The sequence below is a fragment of the Theropithecus gelada genome, chromosome 13, assembly GCF_003255815.1.
Source record: "Theropithecus gelada isolate Dixy chromosome 13, Tgel_1.0, whole genome shotgun sequence".
NCBI lineage: Eukaryota > Metazoa > Chordata > Mammalia > Primates > Cercopithecidae > Theropithecus > Theropithecus gelada.
The window spans coordinates 4,768,841-4,790,016 of NC_037681.1; the positions used below are offsets into that span (position 1 = coordinate 4,768,841).

General features: G+C 43.5%; 2 protein-coding genes across 2 annotated transcripts; one reads left to right on the top strand and one right to left on the bottom strand.

Moving 5' to 3' along the window:
- Window positions 1–1,564: 1,564 nt before the first annotated feature.
- SLC20A1 (solute carrier family 20 member 1) lies at window positions 1,565–20,083 on the bottom strand. The gene is made up of 11 exons (XM_025353722.1): window positions 19,326–20,083; window positions 18,284–18,883; window positions 17,984–18,124; window positions 17,709–17,794; window positions 12,544–12,640; window positions 8,191–8,310; window positions 6,331–6,600; window positions 5,665–6,223; window positions 4,855–5,040; window positions 4,196–4,280; window positions 1,565–2,528 (listed from the first exon to the last, which is right to left on the bottom strand). The coding sequence occupies exons 2-11, from the start codon at window positions 18,615–18,617 to the stop codon at window positions 2,367–2,369; spliced, it is 2,040 nt and encodes a 679-aa protein (XP_025209507.1). The 5' UTR covers window positions 18,618–18,883; window positions 19,326–20,083; the 3' UTR covers window positions 1,565–2,366.
- On the top strand, window positions 18,852–20,862 carry LOC112605322 (translation initiation factor IF-2-like). Its single transcript, XM_025354987.1, has 2 exons — window positions 18,852–18,872; window positions 19,012–20,862. Exons 1-2 carry the CDS (start codon window positions 18,852–18,854, stop codon window positions 20,068–20,070), a joined length of 1,080 nt encoding a protein of 359 aa, XP_025210772.1. The 3' UTR covers window positions 20,071–20,862.
- Window positions 20,863–21,176: the final 314 nt, after the last annotated feature.

Here is a 21,176-nt window from a genome sequence, read left to right on the forward strand (position 1 = left end):
CAAAAGTATTGTCCCACACCCTCAGGACAGGAACTATCAATCTAGTTTGCCAAGAAATGTACTTTTCATCAACTTCTGATCAAAGGTAAAAAGATAATGGGTCAGGACTGAAGAATGCAATACCGAGAACTTTTAAACGAACTTAGCTACACATTGCCCCCTACTCATTTTTGCTGTCCTTGTACTGATGTCCCTTGAACACTAGTCTGAACTGCAGAATCCGCTTCTATGCAGAGTTACTTTCATCTCTGCTATCCCTGAGACAGCAAGACCAACTCCTCCTCTCCTCCTCAGTCTACTCAAGATGGTAAGGAGGAAGACCTTTATATGCATTTCCACTTAATAAATAGTAAATGTGTCTTCCTTATGGTTTAATATTTCCTTTTCTCTAACTTACATTATAATACAGTATATAATACATATGACATGTGAAATATGTGTTCACAACTGTTTATGTTATTGCTAAGGCTTCTGGTCAACCGTAGGCTATTAGTGGTCAAGTTTTTAGAATCAAAAGTTGTACATGGCTTTTTGACTGCACGGGGGTTGGTGCCCGACCTCCACACTGTTCAAGGGTTTACCCTAATACCAAAGCTAAAAACAATCTACATAAAATAGTAAAATAAAGTTGTCCATTCAACAGTAAATCTTTGGCTGTTAAAAACCATGAGTAGGCTAGATGCAGTGGCTCATGGCTATAATCCTAGCACTTTGGGAGGCAAAGTCAGGCGGATCACTTGAGGTCCAAAGTTTGAGACCAGCTCGGCCAACATGCCGAAAGCTTGTCTCTACTAAAAATTAGCCAGTCGTGGTGGAGAGCGCCTGTAGTTCCGGCTACTGAGGAGGCTGAGGCAGGAGAATTGCTTGAAACCAGAAGGCTGAGGTTGCAGTGAGCCGAGACCACACCACTGCAGTGTCCAGCCTGGCGACACAGCGAGACTCCATCTCAAAAACACAAACAAAAAGTATCAAAAGAAAAAATTGGAAAAAAACAAAACCAAACAAAAAAAACAATAGACGTGTGCTAACATGAAAGTGTATAGGCTGTGTTACTAAGAGGGAAAATGCCAGGTTGCTACAACAGTCCCTATGGAATAATGTCATGCATATTCTGGGGACACAGGAAACGTTAACAGGGAGGAGTGGGAGCTTTAAGTTGGACAGTAGCCCTCACTTGTTAAGATATTCATATCTCCTAAGAATGATAGGCCAGGCGCGGTGGCTCACGCCTGTAATCCCAGCACTTTGGGAGGACAAGGCAGGCGGATCACAAGGTCAGGAGATCGAGACCATCCTGGCTAACACGGTGAAACCCCGTCTCTACTAAAAATACAAATTAGCCAGGCGTGGTGGTGGGCACCTGTAGTCCCAGCTACTAGGGAGGCTGAGGCAGGAGAATGGCGTGAACCCGGGAGGCAGAGCTTGCAGTGAGCCGAGATCCCACCACTGCACTCCAGCCTGGGCGACACAGGGAGAATCTGTCTCAAAAAAAAAAAAAATGATATAAGGTGAACTGATCAGAAGCCCAGATGATTCAAGTATGAATGAAAACCATGAGAACAAATTTTCTAAAAACTGTAGGCTTTTTTATTCAGTTAAGAGGTAGACAGATGAACATGGAAGGCTGTCCCATTTAACTTGACCAAAGTTCACATTCCACTTCATTCATCCATCCCACACTGCCAGAAATCTTAAAGAAATAACCAAGATTGCCAAAAGGCTTTTCCTTCTTACTTCTTCTTAGCAGTAACGGTCAATGAACTGCTTGCAAAAAAGTTACTAATTTAAATTTTCACTGTGTTCAAAGAACCTCATCCCTCTAAGAAGCTCCCACATATGCCAAAAGATCCTGCCACTACTGACAGGAGGGCAGAGTACCAATGACTCTACTTATATAAGAGACTACAAGGGAAGTTTTAGTTATATTTTTTTGTTGTTAAATCCCTGTGCATGTTAGGGCAGAAGCTGGTGAAACCAACGAAGCAGAGCATACTCTGTCAAATGGCTCTGCATGGTTGTTTAAAAAAAAAAAAAAAAATCACAAGTCATCTTCAGAGACAACATTAAAACATAATGGAATTGAAGCCTGATACAAAAAGTAGAGAACTATGTACAGGAATTCACAGCCCAGAAGGAAAGGGGACCTCAGCAGGAGCCAGTGGAACCCTGGCTATTTTACATAGCTAATTTTGAGACAATTCATATTTAGCACAAAAGCAATTATAGCACAAGTAACACTTCCCTCATCTGGCTCCCAAATAAAAAGACTCTTGTCAGTCTTCAATAACACCGTAATCATTCTTCAGGGGAGCAGGAATACCTAAGGTGGTCCCAAACATTGACACAAATTTTAATCTCAAACAGCTTCACATTCTGAGGATGACGTATCTGAAGACTGCCATGATGGCAGCACTGATAACTCCAGAAATGGGGACTGTGACAAACCAGGCCATAAAAATGTTACGAAAGAGACGCCAGTCAACAGCCTTCTTGGACCGGAGCCAGCCAACAGACACAACAGAGCCCACCTAAAAGAGAAACAGACCAAGGAAATAGGTAATTAAAGTGGCAATGGTATTTTGGCAAACAGACACCTGAGACTGTTTGGACAAGGAGCCCCAGACCCCTGGACAAGACCAAGTCCAAGAAAGCTGGTTTACAACAGGTTAAGATGGGAAAATGAAGGCAATTTGAAAATCCAATCATAATCTATACCAACGGTAGTAAAAGGACACAAAAACTATTTCTTTTCCCCTTCTAAGCTACTAAAATTTAATGAATATATACTGTTTATATATTTTTTTTTTTTTTTTTTGAGACAGAGTCTCACACTGTTGCCCAGGCTGGAGTGCAGTGGCACAATCTCGGCTCACTGCAACCTCTGCTTCCCGGCTTCATGTAATTCTCCTGCCTCAGCCTCCCAGGTAGCTGGGATTACAGGCACCCGCCACCATGCCCAGCTAATTTTTTGTATTTTTAGTAGAGACGGGGTTTCACTAGGTTGGCCGGGCTGGTCTCAAACTCCTGACCTCGTGATCCACCCGCCTCGGCCTCCCAGAGTGCTGAGATTACAGGCGTGAGCCACCGCGCCCGGCCTATACACTGCTTTTAACAACAAACTGTGCTGTAAGTCTTCCTAAGATTATTTACAGAGTGGCTGATATTAAATCTAGTAAACAATTGCTGTGAGACACAACCTGGCAGCAAATAGATGACTCAGCAGGATCCATGATGGACCAGCTTAAATGCTCTTAAGGAAACCAGTTTCTTTCTTTTCCTATAATTATTAGATTGTCATCAGACAACCTTAAGATTTGTTTTGTTTCTCAGTATTTCAATCCCGAGAGGCCCTGAATATATGCCTTCTGTAAATAAACTGCCTTGCCAACATTTTGGCAAGCCTCACAGACTTGTTAGAACCAGGCCTTCAGCCACCACAAATGGCAGCAGAAACCCACCTGGCCAGAATTAAAGCACCCACCAGTTTTTAAGCACACACCTACCCTGCTCTGAATGGCTTCCCCAAAGACAAAGAACATAATGGTGTCAGCCGGGAGTGGTAGCTCATGCATGTAATCCCAGAACTTTGGGAGGTCAAGCCAGGTAGATCACCTGAGGTCAGGAAGGAGTTCATGACCGGCCTAGCCAACAAGGTGAAATCATGTGTCTACTAAAAATACAAAAATTAGCCAGGCATGGTGGCAGGTGCCTGTAATCCCACCTACTTGGGAGGCTGAGGCACAAGAATCACTTGAGCCCAGGAGGCGGAGGTTGCAGTGAGCCAAGATTGTGCCACTGCACTCCAGCCTGGGCCACAGAGAAAGACTCCAACTCATAAGTAAATAAATAAAACATAATGGTGCCAAGTAGAAATGACCCTTGAGATTTTAAAAAAATATATATATATTATAAAGAGATTACAATGAGGGAGGATTAAGTAACAAAGGAAGAGGTTAGTAACCAGAAATTACAGTAAGCTCTATATAAAAGAATGTTTCTATTATTTGGGGAGAATATCTATTTAATTGCTTAAACAAGAATAGACACAAGAAATTGTATGCTTGTCCTAGATTTATGAACTCTTTAAGACTCCAATTGCACAAAACCTTCTAAATCAAAGTATCAGAGAAGCAAAATTAAAAACCCTACATATTAGAAGAACCATTTGAAAGACACACATTGGCATTACACTTACTTTACAATGTGTTGTACTGATGGGAAGGCCAATATTTGATGCAATCACCACAGTGAGGGCAGATGCCAGTTCAATACTGAAGCCACTAGAGACACAAAAGGATTCTTGTCAGGAAGTGAGTTTGACTGTTTTGAGAAGCTAACACTACACCTCAAGTTAATACAGTCCTGTTTTGTTCTACTCAGTCACAAAACCTCCACTGACATCTTTACGTGCTATAACCCCTAAGACTATCTACTTCATTTAAATCAGGCCATGGATGCCCAGTTTCCTTATTCGAAGGTTTCAAGTTTTACGTTTTTCTGAAATCCCACTATTAAATAAAATTTGCACTTTTATTTTGAAGAGTTTGGTAAACATTGAGTCTTAGCTCCCAAGTAAAGACAAATAAAAGGCAAGTATACGTAACTATCCCCTCTTAGCACACACAGCTTTCTCAGAAAAGTCATTTTCTTCAGAGACCCCCAGAGCTGAATGGGTAAAATGTCTGACCAAAATGTTTAAGGGCCAGACAAGTAAAATCTAAAAAGAACACACCGACAATAAGAACATCAGGAACTTGGTTACGTTCAACAAGAGATTTGTGTTAGCACTCGACAGTATTACATCTCTGAAAAAAATGAGTACTGACATTTGTAGAACGTGCTCCACCTACTTACCTAGAGGGTGTGATCGGTGTCAGATCCTTCCCCATGGTCTGGATAACTCTTCTTCCCCAGACCCACAGACCAATACAGATACCAACACCACCATAGAGTAGAAGCCATATTGGTGTTGCCACTTTTGAAGAAACATCTCCCGTGTCATAAACCAAATATAAAGCAACCAGAGGCCCAATGGCATTGCTGGAAGAGACAAAGAGGGCGGAAGTGACTTTTCAGGCAGAACTAGATCTTGGCAAGACCCAATCTGCTGAATGACCTACCAGGTTGTCTAAAGTACAGCTTTCAAGCTCATCTGGCAAAAGGGCCTTTTTTTCTAAGGACATAAATGGAACCCCAACATATACAACAGAAATATGAACACAGCTCTGATGGAGGGAATGCCACGCAAATGGTGGCCTCTTTCCTCCTATAGGCAGCTTAAAGCAACTCTCGGGTTCCAATAAACAGTTTACAAACTAAACTACAAAATCATTCTATATGAAAAACTTAAGTTTTTCATCTTACATCTTATCTTACATGCCACAATTCATTATCAAAGAACTGCATCTCATCTTGATAGACAAAAGCCTTCTCTGTGAAGAATATGTTTATATTTATCAACTACAAAAATAAACATTGTTTGTAATTCCTCCGAAGAATAAAACTGTACTGTCTCATTATGTCAAGAACTGCTATTACCTCATCCTATTTGGATTATTTGGGGTCCCGTAAATGCTAGGAGTACCACTACCACAAGCACAGGCTATGACAAGGATAAACAGTTTAAAAATAGGGTTAGCAACACTAAGATCAATGTCAACTGACCTTACGTCATTGCCACCATGGGCAAATGACCCAAAGCAGGCTGTAAGGATCTGCAGGAACTGGAAGAGGAGAGAGACTTCAGGCTTATCCTGGTCATACCATTCTTCTAGAGAGCCATGACTTCCTTTTCTGTCACCTAGACCCATCTCTGCCTTGACACTCATGTCTATCTCAGATGCTGAGTGAAGGTCAGACACAGCATTGCAGTAACTAGTGTAACTGTCCATTCGAATTCGCTTCCTGGAGTCTGCATTAGGCCACGTCAGCTTCTCTATGTCTTCGCCCTTCTGTTCACCTTCTTTGGCACGGAATGAATCCAGAGGCATGCCACATATTGCCATGGTATAGGAAGTATAGCTATTATTGCGCCTTAAGGGTTTGTCACCAGAGTCTCCCATGCAATCTCCCACCTTGGCCAGATGTAATTTATGGAGCAGCTCTTTGTACAAGCCAGAATCCTTATGCACGGTGTGATACTGGTAGTGGCCACTGGAGTTTATTTGGTTGCTGACAGCTTGACTGAACTGGACAAGGTTCCCATTAGGCAACTGCACTGCACCTAGTCAAGACCACCAAGGTGACATTCAATACAAAAAGCATCAGATCCACAACAATCACCTCCTCACCACCGCAGGTAACAAAGTGAAAGCAGGAATTCCAACTCACCATTCACGGTGCTATCTATGCTGGTTTCCTCTTTCAAGTCCACGCTGGGAAGCCTCTCTCGCTCTGGAGCTTCCTCCAGATCTCCAAGTTTGAATGAGACTGTTCTCTCCTCCACCACAGCCTGGAGGGGCAGAGCGGCAGGCCCTATCTCCGAAACAGGATTCCTGCTTTCAATATCACTGGCAGACAACTTTGTTTCTTCATGGTCTTCTTTCAAGCTATTCTTTTTTTCCATTAAGGGGCTTTCAGAAGGACTACACTTTATTTCTCCTAGAAAAAAAAAAAAAGGGGGTTTTTTGGTTTGGTTGTGACCCTACTACTTTTTCCTCCACCCCCAAAAAACTCATCTCGAAACAAGAATGTATGTGAACTTCAGTTAACATTCAGGAACGTTTTTCCTGCCTGCTTTATCATTTGCCAACAACTCTCACTTGGGAACCAGCAGCAATGCAGGCCACCCTACGTCAGGGGTCCCAACGTTTTTCTGTAAATATTTTAGGTTTTATGGGCTTCTGTAGCACATTCTTGTTTTGTTTTTATTTTTACAACCCTTTACAGATATAAGAACCCTTCTTAGCTCCCTGCCGACTCATTCTGTAGTGGAAAGTAGCTCAACCATGGGGCTGATAATCTGAAACTAAAAATCTGAACTGTATCGAATTCTATTCTTTTGAAAAGAGGATTCTCTCAAATTTCAGTCCAACAATTCGAGCAAAGTGGCACAGCTCAATGCAGGGAACTAAAGACGACAACTTTAATTTCCATCTCTATAAAACAAAAAGATGTGCATCATGGCTCTAAATCCCACAGGCAGACCAGAGTATCTTCTGCCTCTCTCTCAAACCAGTGCTCAGTATGCTGACCTATCCGTTCAGGCACCTCCAACTACAGACTTTCTAACATAAAGCAAGACTTATCTCATCTCCTCCCAGAGAGGGAAAATGAGGTCAGAGAGTCCTGAAAGCCTGGTTTCCACCGTGCACTCGGCACAGCCAGACTAGCACAGAACCTCTCGGAGGCCCCTCGGTTCAGCTGCGGTGACGCAGCATTCTTCCTAACGCCACTGCAGTCTGTGCATCCCTCACCTTCGAAAGGATAAACTTGAAATTGCTAACCCAGCCTTCACATAGATGAAAAGGGCAGAAGGATAAACTTGAAATTGCTAACCCAGCCTTCACATAGATGAAAAGGGCAGAAAATGATTCTTTTAAGGGAAAAAAAAAAAGCCTGATACTAACCAAAATTTACTCAGAATTACAGAAGTGCGTTGTAATGGCCTAAACGATTCCTTCACATGACACCTGAAAATGTTTACTTCTAGAATCTATGCTACAATTCTAGCAGACACACAATGTGTGTTTGTATATGTATTTGTATTGTACACTGCAACACAATGTCTACATGTATTCTAGCCCATATACAACATGTACACATTAGACTTAGCTTTGCTTGTCTGAATCTGAAGTTATATACAGAAATAGTTGGGATATTTACCTCTAAGAAAATATCTTGTACCTACCCCTTATTTTTCATTAAGGTATCCTCGTACTTCTCAGTAAATGTAGGCTATGATTTCTCAATTTATCTATCATGTCATTGGCAACTGACCAAGGAACATTTAAAAAAAAAATTCAATGCCCAGATTGTCTCTACAGCATAGGTTGAATACTCTCTATCACTAGGTCTTAGGTCATGTAGGTCCACTTAAGAACACAGTTTGGACAGCAAACCCATATCCTCAAATTTCTCTTTAAAATCTCTTATTTTGCCAATCTCTCCTGATAGATTTTTACAGGTGGCCAAATAAAAAAGAAACACAACATTATTAGATAAATTTTTCTGTTATAAGTTATTACTTACGTTCAATTTTTCTCTTCATCCTGGGACATACAAAGAACCAGACGATAAGGGCACAGAAAACTGCACATCCCACCGAGATGAGGATGGTACCCCACAGAGGAAGTTTGTCAAAGCCCAGCACTAGGAGATAAAATGGTGCATCTTGAAAACCCCAGGGCAACAGCCCCCTGCAATACTGTGTAAACCCTCCTCTGGGGACTGAGGCGTTCCCCATGCCAGCCCATCACCCTTGACAACTGCTGCCAGATTTAAGTGCACAGGATTACTGTGCTAGTGCCTATACAAATTTGGGAGAAAAACTCAATGATCATCTGAAAACCCACACCAGCCCGGCCCACCTGAACACCTGCGGGACTCAAGTGTCCTATGCTTCTCAACTATAGCCTTTTTCCTTTCTTCACCTTGGAAGATAATAAGGATCACTACATGCTAAGGACCTATGACTAGCTATGAAAAAGACAGTGTTCCACTCCCTAGCTCATGATCGTAACTGCCACATATTCCATTACCACCTCCAAACTTAATGTTAAAACAATGTCTCAGTAGTCACATTTGTCATGCTGACAGAATTCTGTAAAAAGGTGATTATATTCATTGTACTGGCCTTTACTTTTAGTAAAATGCTTTAATGAGATTATCTCCTTGAAAGCAATAACAAAGATATAGAAAACAAGGATATTATCTATCAAAAGTTAATAATTGAAGGAAGAGTTTTAAAAGTTTTGTCTTTCGGCCAGGCAAGGTGGCTCATGCCTGTAATTCCAGCACTTTGGGAGGCCAGGCAGGCAGATCACTTGAGATCAGGCGTTCGAGACCAGCCTGGCCAACATGTCAAAACCCCGTCTCTACTGAAACTACACAAAAAAATTAGCCGGGCATGGTGGTGGGCGCCTGTAGTCCCAGCTACTGGGGAGGCTGAGGTGAATCACTTGACCCTGCGGGTGCAGGACGGAGGCTACAGTGAGCTGAGATTGCGCCACTGCACCCCAGCCTGGGTGACAAAGCGAGACTTTGTCTCAAAAAAAAAGTTTCGTCTTTCACACACACACAAAGTTTAGTGGTAAATTCACTAACAAGTCTTACGTTAAAAAAAGACTTGCCTAGCAACACTGGTCACATGGTTTAAGGATGCGTAATATTAGTCATTATCTGATTGTCATATGCATGCCAGTATGCTCCAAACCATTAGCCTGTGTTACAGACAGAAGTAAAGCACCGGCCAGGCACAGTGTCTCACACCTGTAATCCCAGCACTTTGGGAGGCTGAGATGGGCAGAGCACCTGAGGTCAGGAGTTCAAGACCAGCCTGGTGAAACCCCGTCTCTACTGAAAATACAAAAACTAGCCAGATGTGGTGGTGGGCACCCGTAATCCCAGTTACTCGGGAAGCTGAGGCAGGAGAATCACTTGAACTCGGGAGGTGGAAGTTACAGTGAGCCAAGATCGCGCCACTGTACTCCATCCAGCCTGGTGACAAGAGTGAAACTCCATCACAAAAACAAAAAAGAAGTACTATATAATCCTATTTAAGTCTAACAGATGTTATAATGATCTCTAGCTACTCAGGAGACTGAAGTGGGAGAACCCCCTAAGCCCAGGAATACAAGGCCAGCCTGGGCAACACAGCAAGACCCCATCCCTGGGGGGGGGGGGAAACATATATATATATAAAAGATATTATAATGATCTGTAGTTGATATCTAGAAATAGCTTAGTTACTTCTGCTTGTTTTGCTTTATTTTGCTTGCTATGTATGAAATCACAGATGTTCCTCAACTTACAATGAGGTTATGTACCTATAAACCCATCAAAAAGTCAAATAACTGAAGACTGAACCATGAAGTCAGTGACTGTACTTATAAACTGGAAATTCTATTAAACCCCAAAATGATTAATCTTTAAAAATAGATACAAGGCCAGACGCGGCGGCTTATGCCTATAATCCCAGCACTTTGGGAGGCTGAGGTGGGTGGATCACCTGAGGTCAAGAGTTCGAGACCAGCCTGGCCAACATGGTGAAACCATGTCTCTACTAAAAATACAAAAATTAGCTGGGGCGTGGTAATGCACATGTGTAATCCCAGCTACTCTACTCAAGAGGCTGAAGCAGGAGAACTGCTCAAACCCGGGAGGTGGAGGTTGCAGTGAGCCAAGATCGCACCAATGCACTCCAGCCTGGGTGACAGGGCAAGACTCCGTCTCAAAAAATCAATCAATCAATCAATCAATCAGAAACAAATTGAGGTCCCTTCAAAAATTTTTTTTTTTTTTTTTGAGACGTACTGTTGCCCAGGCTGGAGTGCAGTGGCACGATCTTGGCTCACTGCAACCTCCACCTCCCAGGTTCAAGTGATTCTCATGCCTCAGCCTCCCAAGTAGCTGGGATTACAGGCGCCTGCCACCATACCGGGTTAGTTTTTGTAGTTTTTAGTAGAGACAAGGTTTCGCCATCTTGGCCAGGCTGGTCTTGAACTCCTGACCTCATGATCCACCCACCTCGGCCTCCCAAAGTGCTGGGATTACAAGCATGAGCCACGGCATCTGGCACCAAACTACAACTCTACGGTGACTATAAATCTTTTCATTTTAATTTCTGCTTTCAGTTTTGATCATGTGGTCACACAAACTAAAATATACATGAAAGTATTGTCTATCACAAGTTGGTCTACATTCCAAGTCAAAAGGGGAAGAGATTGGTTTTTCTCATAAATGATCCATAAAGGACAGAACAAAAATATCTAAGTTTCTGTTTTCAAAATGATTCTAATTTAACTCAACTCTGAGCTTTGCTTCTACCATGTAAACAATGAGTGCTAAGAGCCTCAACAGGAGACTTTTTAGCTCATCACAAATAACTCATTTTACAATGGAAATCTGGCATACAAGCTTCTCTTCACCTGCACATAAGAGTTCAGTATATCCTAAGAACAATATTTTCTTAAACTTGTCTGTTTTGTTCCTGATCATTCCAAGAATAAAAGCAAGATTAAAAATACTTAGTTCCATCTAACAAAATGCACATATAATCCCTGAATCTAAAATAAGATAAAAAATTAAAGTATTGGCTGGGTGTGGTGATCATGCCTGTAATCCCAGCACTTTGGGAGGCTGAGGCAGGTGGATCACCTGAGGTCAGGAGTTGGAGATCAGCTTGACCAACATGGAGAAACCTCATCTCTACTAAAAATACAAAATTAGCTGGGTGTGGTGGCACATGCCTATAATCCCAGCTACTTGGGAGACTGAGGCAGGAGAATTGCTTGAACCCGGGAGCTGGAGGTTGTGGTGAGCCAAAATCATGCCATTGCACTCCAGCCTGGGCAACAAGAGCAAAACTGTCTCAAAAAAATAAACAAAAAATAAAAATATTTAGCTAACTCTATTTTGGGTCAGCAACTTACCACTTCAGTGTGGTTTAAGCAAGTCACAACCCATTAGTCAAAACTGAAATCATTTCAGTGGGCCACAACAAATGTTAAAAAAAAAAAAAAAAAGAGAGACAGAATTTGAAAATATGGGTGCACAGCATATAGTAAGCATAAGTGGCTTCACGAAACTCTTTCAGTTATCTTTCTCTCTGCATACATACACATGTGTCCTCTATTTCATCTAGTGGGTCACAGTATAAAGAATAAAAATCACTGCCTATGTAGTCACAGACTATCAGGTCAAATGAGCCAAGATACCAAAACTGTACTGTCTTGCCAGTTATAAGTTACCCATCTTTTGTTGTTGCTAAACTTGTAGCACCATAATTTAATCCATGCCTTGCCTTAGTCCCAAACATGAAAGTCATCAACATTTCAATCTTTATATTCTCACAAATTATTTTTCCTCTTAGCTGCATGAATTCTTCTTCCAAGTGCACTTAGAGCAGGTGGTAAACATCCCAACTCTTCTCATTCAAGCGGATTCATGGAAGTTTAGTACTTAGAAACAATAGTATCTCCATTTGGGAGAGAAAAATGAGAATATCCAGCAAACCAGTCCTAAACGACTGATTACTGAAGATCAGATATAACTAATGACTTCAGTAGTTGAGGTCAGTATTAATTCCAGCATTTTTAGCATAGACAGGAGAAAGGGAAGGAGATGATCATATTATCAGTGGATCCTGTGAAGACTAAAGAGGAAAGGTCTGTAGTGATTTAGAATCTGAGCAGGTCTCTTTGGTTGAAAAACTATCTAGGTTAACTCAGCGTACACTAGCCTGCAGCCTTCTGAAATGGGCGCAGGCCAGCCACCTTCTAGGAGATTTCAGCCCTGTAAAGCAAAAAGGGGTAAATTGGGCATTTAATGCAAGTTTTGTAAACAACTTTAAATTCACATTTAAATATTTTGATAGTTACTTACACGGTGCTCCAGTATACATGATGGAAAAGAGGTTTATTCCAACTGTGCAGGCATAGAAAACTGGCAAAGCTCGCAAACCATTAGGAACTGGATCTGCCTGTAAAACATTATTAAGATCAGTATCTTAAAAGGTATAAAGGTTAAGCCATTTTCACAGAATCTCTTAATAGGGTAGGTTTGGGAATTATAGTGCCAATAACTCTTCCTCCAGAGCAGTTTCCAAGGACAACTGGGTTTTTCCTGCATTTGCGCCTGGAATTCTTCCTACAAAGGCTAATTCCAACTTCTACCTTTTTGTTTTCTTTTTTCTATTTTTAATAACAAGGCTAATTGTACCAGTGACTGATAACATCCTGAATAAAGATTGCAATACCCACATTCTAAGGTACCCAAAAGCCCTAATGTAAACTTGAGCACACACCTGAGGATAGGCTATACTCTACATCTGTAAGAGATGTCAAGAAACAGACTATGTTAGGATCTTGCTTACCTGACTTCATATCTTCAAAGACTAAAAACACAACATGCAGACTATACCTACGGCAACTATCTTATCTAAACATCTGACAAAGATGCCATAATTAATGCTTTACCGAAGTTCAACGATAATAACTGATTGCACACAAGGTCATCCACTCACTCAACAGACTGTGTGCCAAGCACTATTCTGGGCACTGAAATACAGGAGGGAGTAAGACCAAGTTTCTGTTCTAATAGAACTGACACTCACCTTCTAGTATGGAATAATGTAAAATAGTGACAAATGCTGTGAAGAAAATTAAAGAAGGGTAAGAGGAGAGTGATGGGGGGGGCACCATTCAGGTGGGGAAGAGTCAAGGAATGAGCATGACATAAATGTAGTAAGCTAGCAAGTTGTGTACATTAACTAGGGGTACAGAAGGGGCAAACCACCTGATTAATTGGGTGCTGACTGTTCCAGACAGAGGTATCAGCAAGTGCAAAGGCCCTAAGGCAAAAATTTGAAATGTTTAAGGAACAGTAAGGCCAGTGACTAAAAATAAGAACTCTACCATACCTAGTATGTATTAATTCTATAGGAGAACAACCAAGTCAAACACCAACAGAATGGGAGGAGGCTGGGCGTGGTGGCTCACACCTGTAATCCCAGCACTTTGGGAGGCCAAGGCAGGAGAATCATGAGGTCAGGAGATCGAGACCATCCTACGTAATACGGTGAAACCCTGTCTCTACTAAAAATACAAAAAATAAGCCGGACGTGGTGGCAAGCATCTGTAGTCCCAGCTACTCAGGAGGCTGAGGCAGGAGGATCACTTGAACCTGGGAGGCGGAGGTTGCAGTGAGCGGAGATTGGGCCACCTCACTCCAGCCTGGGCAACAGAGCAAGACTCCCTTTCAGGAAAAAAAAAAAAAAAAAAAAAAATGGGAGCAAAGATCTGAATACATACATAGGAAGGCTAAAATCTTTATAAAGACCTTAACCTAAAAAAAAAATTGGGAGCAAAGATCTGAATACATACATGGGAAGGCTAAAAACTTACAAAGATCTTAATCTAAAGGGCTTAATGCTATCTTGGATCACAATTCCAATGGAAAATCTTGGGGAGCAAAAACAGAGTAAAACTCTATAGCTTCTACCAATAATCAATACACTGGAAAGTCAGTAGCTTAAGAGCAATGAAACAAGGGAAAGTGCAGACCCAAGTGTTAAGTAAAGGTACCATTTCAAATTAGCAGAGACGGGTGCTCACTGAAAACCACTCTAAAATTTAACTCTTATCTATAGTTTAATAGAGAATGTTAACAGATAGTGAAACACTCAAAACAAAAACAATAGCCTACAGAAACCAAGAACTGTTAAGCATCCTTGAATAACTAACTCCAAACTCTGAGGGCAGTCAACAAAATGAGGAAACTAAGGTGTGTATTTTTATTGTAAAGACTAGTCTTAAGAAAATGCAGGTCAGGTGTGGTGGTGGCTCACGTCTGTCTGTAATCCCAGCACTTTGGGAGGATGAGACAGGGGCATGGCTTGAGCCCAGAAGTTCAAGACCAACTTGAGCAACAGAGCAAGACCCCACCTCTATAAAATATGAAAAGTTAGCCAGATGTGGTGGCACACACCTGTAGTCCCAGCTACTCTGGAGGCTGAGGCAGGAGGCTTGCTTGAGCCTGGGAGGTCAAGGCTGCAGTAAGCTACAATTAAGTCACCATACTCCAGCCTGGGTGACAGGGCAAGACTTCGCTTCTTAAAAAAAAAAAAAAAGGGCCAGGTGCAGTGGCTCAAGCCTGTAATCCCAGCACTTTGGGAGGCCAAGGTGGACAGAGCACGTGAGGTCAGGAGTTCGAGACCAGCTTGACCAACATGGTGAAACCCTGTCTCTACTAAAAATACAAAAATACTAGTTGGGTGTGGTGGCAAGCACCTGTAATCCCGGCTACTCAGGAGGCTGAGGCAGGAGAATTGCTTGAGCCCGGGAGGCGGAGGTTGCAGTGAGCCCAGATCGTGCCACTGCATTTCAGCCTGGGCGACAGAGTGAGACTCTGTCTCAAAAAAAAAAAAAAAAAAAAAAGGCCTCCAAAAAACCCAACCCAAGACTTCCACCCCCCAAAATTAAAACCCTTTAGGGTTTTAAAGACATTATGTGGGGACTTCTCAATAGATTTTGAAAGATATTTCAAAATATGGTTATCTATAAATCAAATTGTAACTGACTAGTCAGAAGTAGCAGCCTGTGTATTTATTATCCTGTATTATAGCCCAATTAAGTATTCCCCGAGGTAAACAAATCTGAGGTACTCTCTACGCAAAGTTGTTGGGGATGGGGTAGGGTATGAATCACACTACTATACGAACAGTTTATTAAGAAATACAGGTTCATGGTTTAAAAAAAATAACAAAAGTTCGGAGAAAGTTCCGGAGAGTCTAGGAAGAAGATAAAACAAGGAAGGTCTCTCATCATTGTACAGATCCACCTAACACACAAGTAAAACTTCACCTGGAAATAATGTGAATGCCTCCTCGTCTAGTCATGTGGGATGGGAAAGAAGGTCTTCACAAAACCCCCCATCTTCACCAGAATAGTTCACTTTTACGTATTGGATATTCTGGTTTTGTCTAAAGAAAAGGGAAGATATCCTAGATATATTTCTAACAAATGAGAATGCCAAAAGCCCTGTTTCTGTTTTCTTTGACTAGAATTTAAAAATACTCAACAGGAGCACTGAAGAGTATTCCTTCTGTGCAATGCCAGTCCTAAACAGAACTAACTCACCTCCATTCTGTCTGTTCCCACCAGATTCCCAACATGCTTGGAACAAACATTCTCGTTTAAAAGCAATTTTTTGAAATTAAAAAAAAAAAAGTCATTTTAATCTTAATTTTCAAGATAGACATTTAAGAGTTGGAATGTATCTTAATGGTCAAATATTCAGATTTTAGTAGTTAGGATACCCAAAGCTTACCAGTCTAAGGATATTTTCTTGAAATTTAACTCCTAAAAGGAAGCAGAAATATTCATACTCATCTGAAAAACTCCTGTTACTGAGGGATTGGCCTGCAAGAGTGTGTGTGTGCGCGTGCACAGAGTGGGGGAAGATCCTCAAAGTCAATACTGTTTTAAACACTATGCCAATCGTTCTTCATCATTTGATCATGCCCATTCCCATACCCATATAAGACATACACAATTAAGAAATCAGTTACTATATCTAACTTCAGCTCTCACTAACACCGCGGGGGTATGCATTCCTCAAATGAGAGGTTCTGGGCACCTGAGAATCCTTCTTTGCACCCCAGAGCACCACCATTCCCCTTCTGGGGAATAAGTGTTTTGTGGAGGCGAAACACACAAACCCTCTCCAAAAACAAAATGATCTACTACTCAGTAATCAACACAGGGCCAGTATAAACCTGTACGAAGCAGGAATTCACAGCAGGAGATCCTACTAATGCTTCTGACTCTCTGTTAAGTAGCAAGATATAGGGTTCTAATAAAAACACTAAAAAAACCAATCCGGTCCATCACTACTGGTGAGCCTCTAATTTAAGCATCCTAGTATTGTACACTACAGTTGTAGGGAGTGGGAAGGTAGATGCTCATCGCACCTGTCTGCTGAATAAAACAGTACCAAACTTAAGAGTTCATAAACATCAACGAACTATTTACTCTCAAATTATACCAAGCTAAAGATATTTCAAGTTTTCAAAGTGTTAAACTGCTCTATTCTGCCAGATTCCAGCTATGGAAAAGTGATCAGTGAATCACTTTACTAGTCATAGAATTTCTACAGAGAAGAGACAAATCTTTCCCTAGAGAAGCTTAGAACTAGACTAGACCAGACAAGTGGGTCTGCACACATTTTTACCTGCTGGGATTTATGCTACCTCACTCAGATTTCTAGAGTTTAGGAACATTTTTAAGAACTTACAATGGATCGTTAAGAGCCATTCACCTTAGAAAAAGGACAACTTTGTGTCCTGAGAAAAATGCATTTATTCTCACCGTAACTCAGTGCTATGCCAACATAATCCCCTGTCAACATTTATTCTGGAGCCAGCATGACTTCTTGATCAAAGAAATGCTATTGGGTCACTTAAAAGGGATTTTTAAATGGACAGGAAATTAAATGGCTGCCTGAATTTTTTTTTTTTTTTAGCCAAAAACTACCTTTAACTGGTTCTTTTCACCTATTCTGAGAAATTGGAGTCAAGTCACCATGGGAGGCAGAGTCCTCATCTAGAAGCTTATAAACTGGTTATGATAATCAGCACTGCAGAGACCCATTTAACCGGCAGCTTTCTAAAAAAGCCACAGGGAACACTGTCTTGAACTCCAAGCTTACGCATTATATTAGCCTGAATATAATGGTGGTTTAAACAAATAATCTGTATACAGCTACACAAAGCCACCCAAAATAAATTTCTGTATTTTTTTGCTCCCAGCTTCTCCTATTTCTTGGCACATCATAGTATTCAATTCTTCCTTCCTGACTGCCCTCTTGAGTATTAAAAACTTGCTTTCAGAGAACTCCACAACATACAAGACACGCACAGAATAAATAACTTTTTTTAACTTTTCAAGGCCACATATCTATACACCAATCACATCTGCGAAAATACCACTGGGTTTGAAACCGACTGGGTGTGCTCCATGAAAGGTCTTCATACAGGGGAGAAAGGTTACCTTATGGAGGATGAATGCACGAACTAGGAAGAATAAAATTCCAGACATAATTCCAGAAAGCAGTGGGGACACGAACCAAGACATCACTGGAAGAGAACACATTAAGAAAAAATATCAAATAATGAAAATCAGAAACCGGAAACCACTTTTAAATGTTTAAGAGTTCAAAATTCTTTGGTCTGTCCCTCCACGTTAGAACACATACTCCCATATCTAATGCCACGGTAACAAACGACAAACACGAAAATGAAGAAGCCATTTGGAATTAAACATACCAATTTTTATCAGTTCAGACCACTTGACACCCTCCTGCCCCTTTGCCACGAGGGAGAAACCAATGGTTGCACCAACAATACAATGAGTTCCAGAAATGGGGAGCTTCAAAAACGAAGCAACGAGTTGCCACACAGCAGAACCTGAAACAGTCAAGTTTTATTAAGTAAATGGCAAAATTCCATTATGTAAGTGGCGCATTCAGAAAGGTTAATCTGAAAGGTTAAGCACAAAAATGGAACCACCCATGATACAAATTTGCTCACCCACCACAAAGAGGACAAAACCTAAAAAGAACTTACCAAACATAGCACTGACTGAGCCGGCCATCAGCAGCCCTTGAGTCGAGTTGTACATCTCCACGTCAATCAAGCCCTTCCGGATGGTTTCGCTCACTTTGGCCCCCAGTAAGACAGAGCCCACTGTTTCAAAGATGCTAGCTAGGATGCAGGCTTGCTTCAGGGTCACTACACCTGAGCCCACAGCTGTACCAAAAGAATTTGCTACATCATTGGCTCCCACGGAGAATGCCAAGACAAATGCAATAACGAAGCCCAGGATGAGCATCCATAGGTAGTCCACCAAAGGACCAGAAGCGGCGGTAGCAGCTGTAGTACTGGTAATCAGCGTTGCCATTCTCTAGAGTAGTGGTTGTTTAGTAAGAGAACTACTGAGCGGCTTTCAAGATGTGTAAACAGAATATGAGGTATCAAAAATGCTATAATAAATAATATATATTATATAAAATTAAATACTGTAAACTACGGCACAGAAACCGAGGTGGGGAGTTACTGCTATACGCTGCGTATGGGCATCTGTTGTCTGGGGTTTCTTTGGCTCAGGAGGGCTAAAAGCACGGAGCAGAATTCCATGGCGGAGAAGAGAAAGGACGCAAGTTCATCCTGCGGGGGAGGGGGAAAATAACAATAGCTGCGTGCCCCTGGGGGGCCAGAGGGGTACCCCGCTCTGCCCACGCGCCCGGGGCCCGCAGTGGCCCCTGCGGGCTACTCCAGATCCCCATCCCCAGTAGCACGCGCGAGACGGCCGGGCACGTGGCTCAGGGTCCTCCGCGGCCCGCGCGCGCCCAGCCCAGCCCAGCCCAGCCCCTGCGCTGCCAGCCCGCGCGCGCCCTCCGCGCGAAAACCGGAAAAGGGCCGTTCCCGCGCGCGCCGCCCAGGGACCGCCAAAAAGGCCCGCGGGCGGGCGGACGGGCGGAGTGGAGGCGGCCAGCTGCAACGAGAGAAGCCAGTCGCGCCGCCCACGCCGGCTGCCTCCAGCGCCACGGCGTCCGCGCCCGGCCCCCGGGAGAAGAAAGAGCCTTTACGAGGCGGCGCCACTACTCACCAGGGAAAAGGGAGGGCGGAGCGGGAGACGAGGAGATCGAGGCGGCAGCGGGAGCCACGGGTCGCACCTGCGGTCGGCGAGCACACGGCCCGGGTCGGCGGCACCGGGGACAGCTCCGCGGGACTCACGACTTATCCAGGAAGCAGCCGCGGGGGGGGCCTCAGCAGCCGAGAAGAAGAAGCACGCAGCGAACGCCGGCAGCCATCACTCTAGCGGAGCACGCCGCCGGCCCCTACTTATAGCGGGCGCCGCGACCCGCGTGACCCGCCGCGCCTCGCGCCGGCCCCGGAGCCCCGCCCCCGGCATGACGCAGCCCTCCTCGGCCCGGCGTGCCCAGCCGGGTGAGCCTGACGGTGGCGCTCATTGGCCCGGTCCGCGCCGGCGGCCACGCCCCCAGCAGGGAGCCGGTCCACGTGGGGCGGGACAGCCCCCTCCCTGCGGCCTCGCCCTGGAGTCTCCGCACCGTCTGGCCCCGCCGGCTGATTACCGCCAGAGAGCGAGGGGGACCTCGCCGTCACCCTGGAGGCCGTCATGCTGCGACATGACACAGAGGCTGCGACCAAAGTCATTCCTAGCTCCTCTCTCGGGGCTCTGGAAAGCCGTCCGCGCCTCCAGCCGCACTTTCAGCGCACACATGACCTGCCGCGCCCGGTGGCCACACCCGTCCCGTCTGCCGGGTGACGCTGCGGGAGATCTTGCGCCCTGGGGCTCCGGATCCAGTTCTGGCACGTTGTTGCACCTGTGACTTGTCCTTGGCCTGGCACTGTCCCTCGCCTGGGGAAAGAGGGGGGGGATGCTCACGTGGTCTCTTTGCTCCCGCAGTCATGCACTTGGATGAAAACAGAAAGACCGAAGAGTCACGGGAACCAGCTTGTCTCCCCAGTTATGGCGCAGAGCTGCAAGGATGGCTGTGGGTCATTAATTTCTGCGTGACTGACCTGTGTTTGTAACGCCGCAGCTGTGGCGAGGGGGAGGGACACTGCTTCGGATTCAAATTCTGCCTCCTTGCTGCAGTGTGTCACCTTGAGCAAGTCCCAGATCTCTGACTGCGTTCTCACAATTGTAAAATGTTAACAGTGGCTGCCTACCCTGTGGCTGGAATTAAATGAATTAACGTGTGTGAATGTGACTAGAATTCAGTACATGTTCAGGAAAAGCTGATTTCCGCTTTGCTGTTACCGTGAATATTCCTGTTTTAGGATGTAGAAAAGGGTGGAAGGGGATGTTATTGCATCCTGAAAGCTTATCCTTTTGAGGGAAAGATTGATTTCTGGCCCCCTGCGTGGTATATAGAGTAGTTTTGACATTATTTAGATGTGTTAATACACATTTGGGGGTTGATTATATGGCTTAAGATCAAGACTAACCAGTCGTGCCATGGAAGATTAAGGTCGTGGTCTCTTGTCAGGATTGTAGTGAGATTTCAGAATTCCAGCCAGAAATACCCGTCTTAGAATGCTGTGAAGCCCTCCCCACATTTTTGCCATCTCTAGCAGGAGGGCACTGTATAGCAGAAACAGAGACATTGTAAATTGTTGCTGCCTGAGTCATTTATAGAGGATTAAACAACCTGAATGTCCTCTGACCTACCTATAACATTTGATGGAGTTGTATGAGCAACTTACAAAGTTGTAGGTCCCAAGGTCGGTCTGAAAAAGAAAGTTCATATCCGGGAGCACTGACCCCTTAGTGTAATCCTGGCACCTTAAAACGTACTGTTCCCTCCACCTTCACTTCAAGGTTATGAAAACATTGAGTAAAAAGGATGATCTGTTCAAAGTCCTTCGTGTTCTGCCCATTTAAAACAGTAATTTTCAAAGCAGTTATTTGCGAGGAAATTGCCTAGAACTT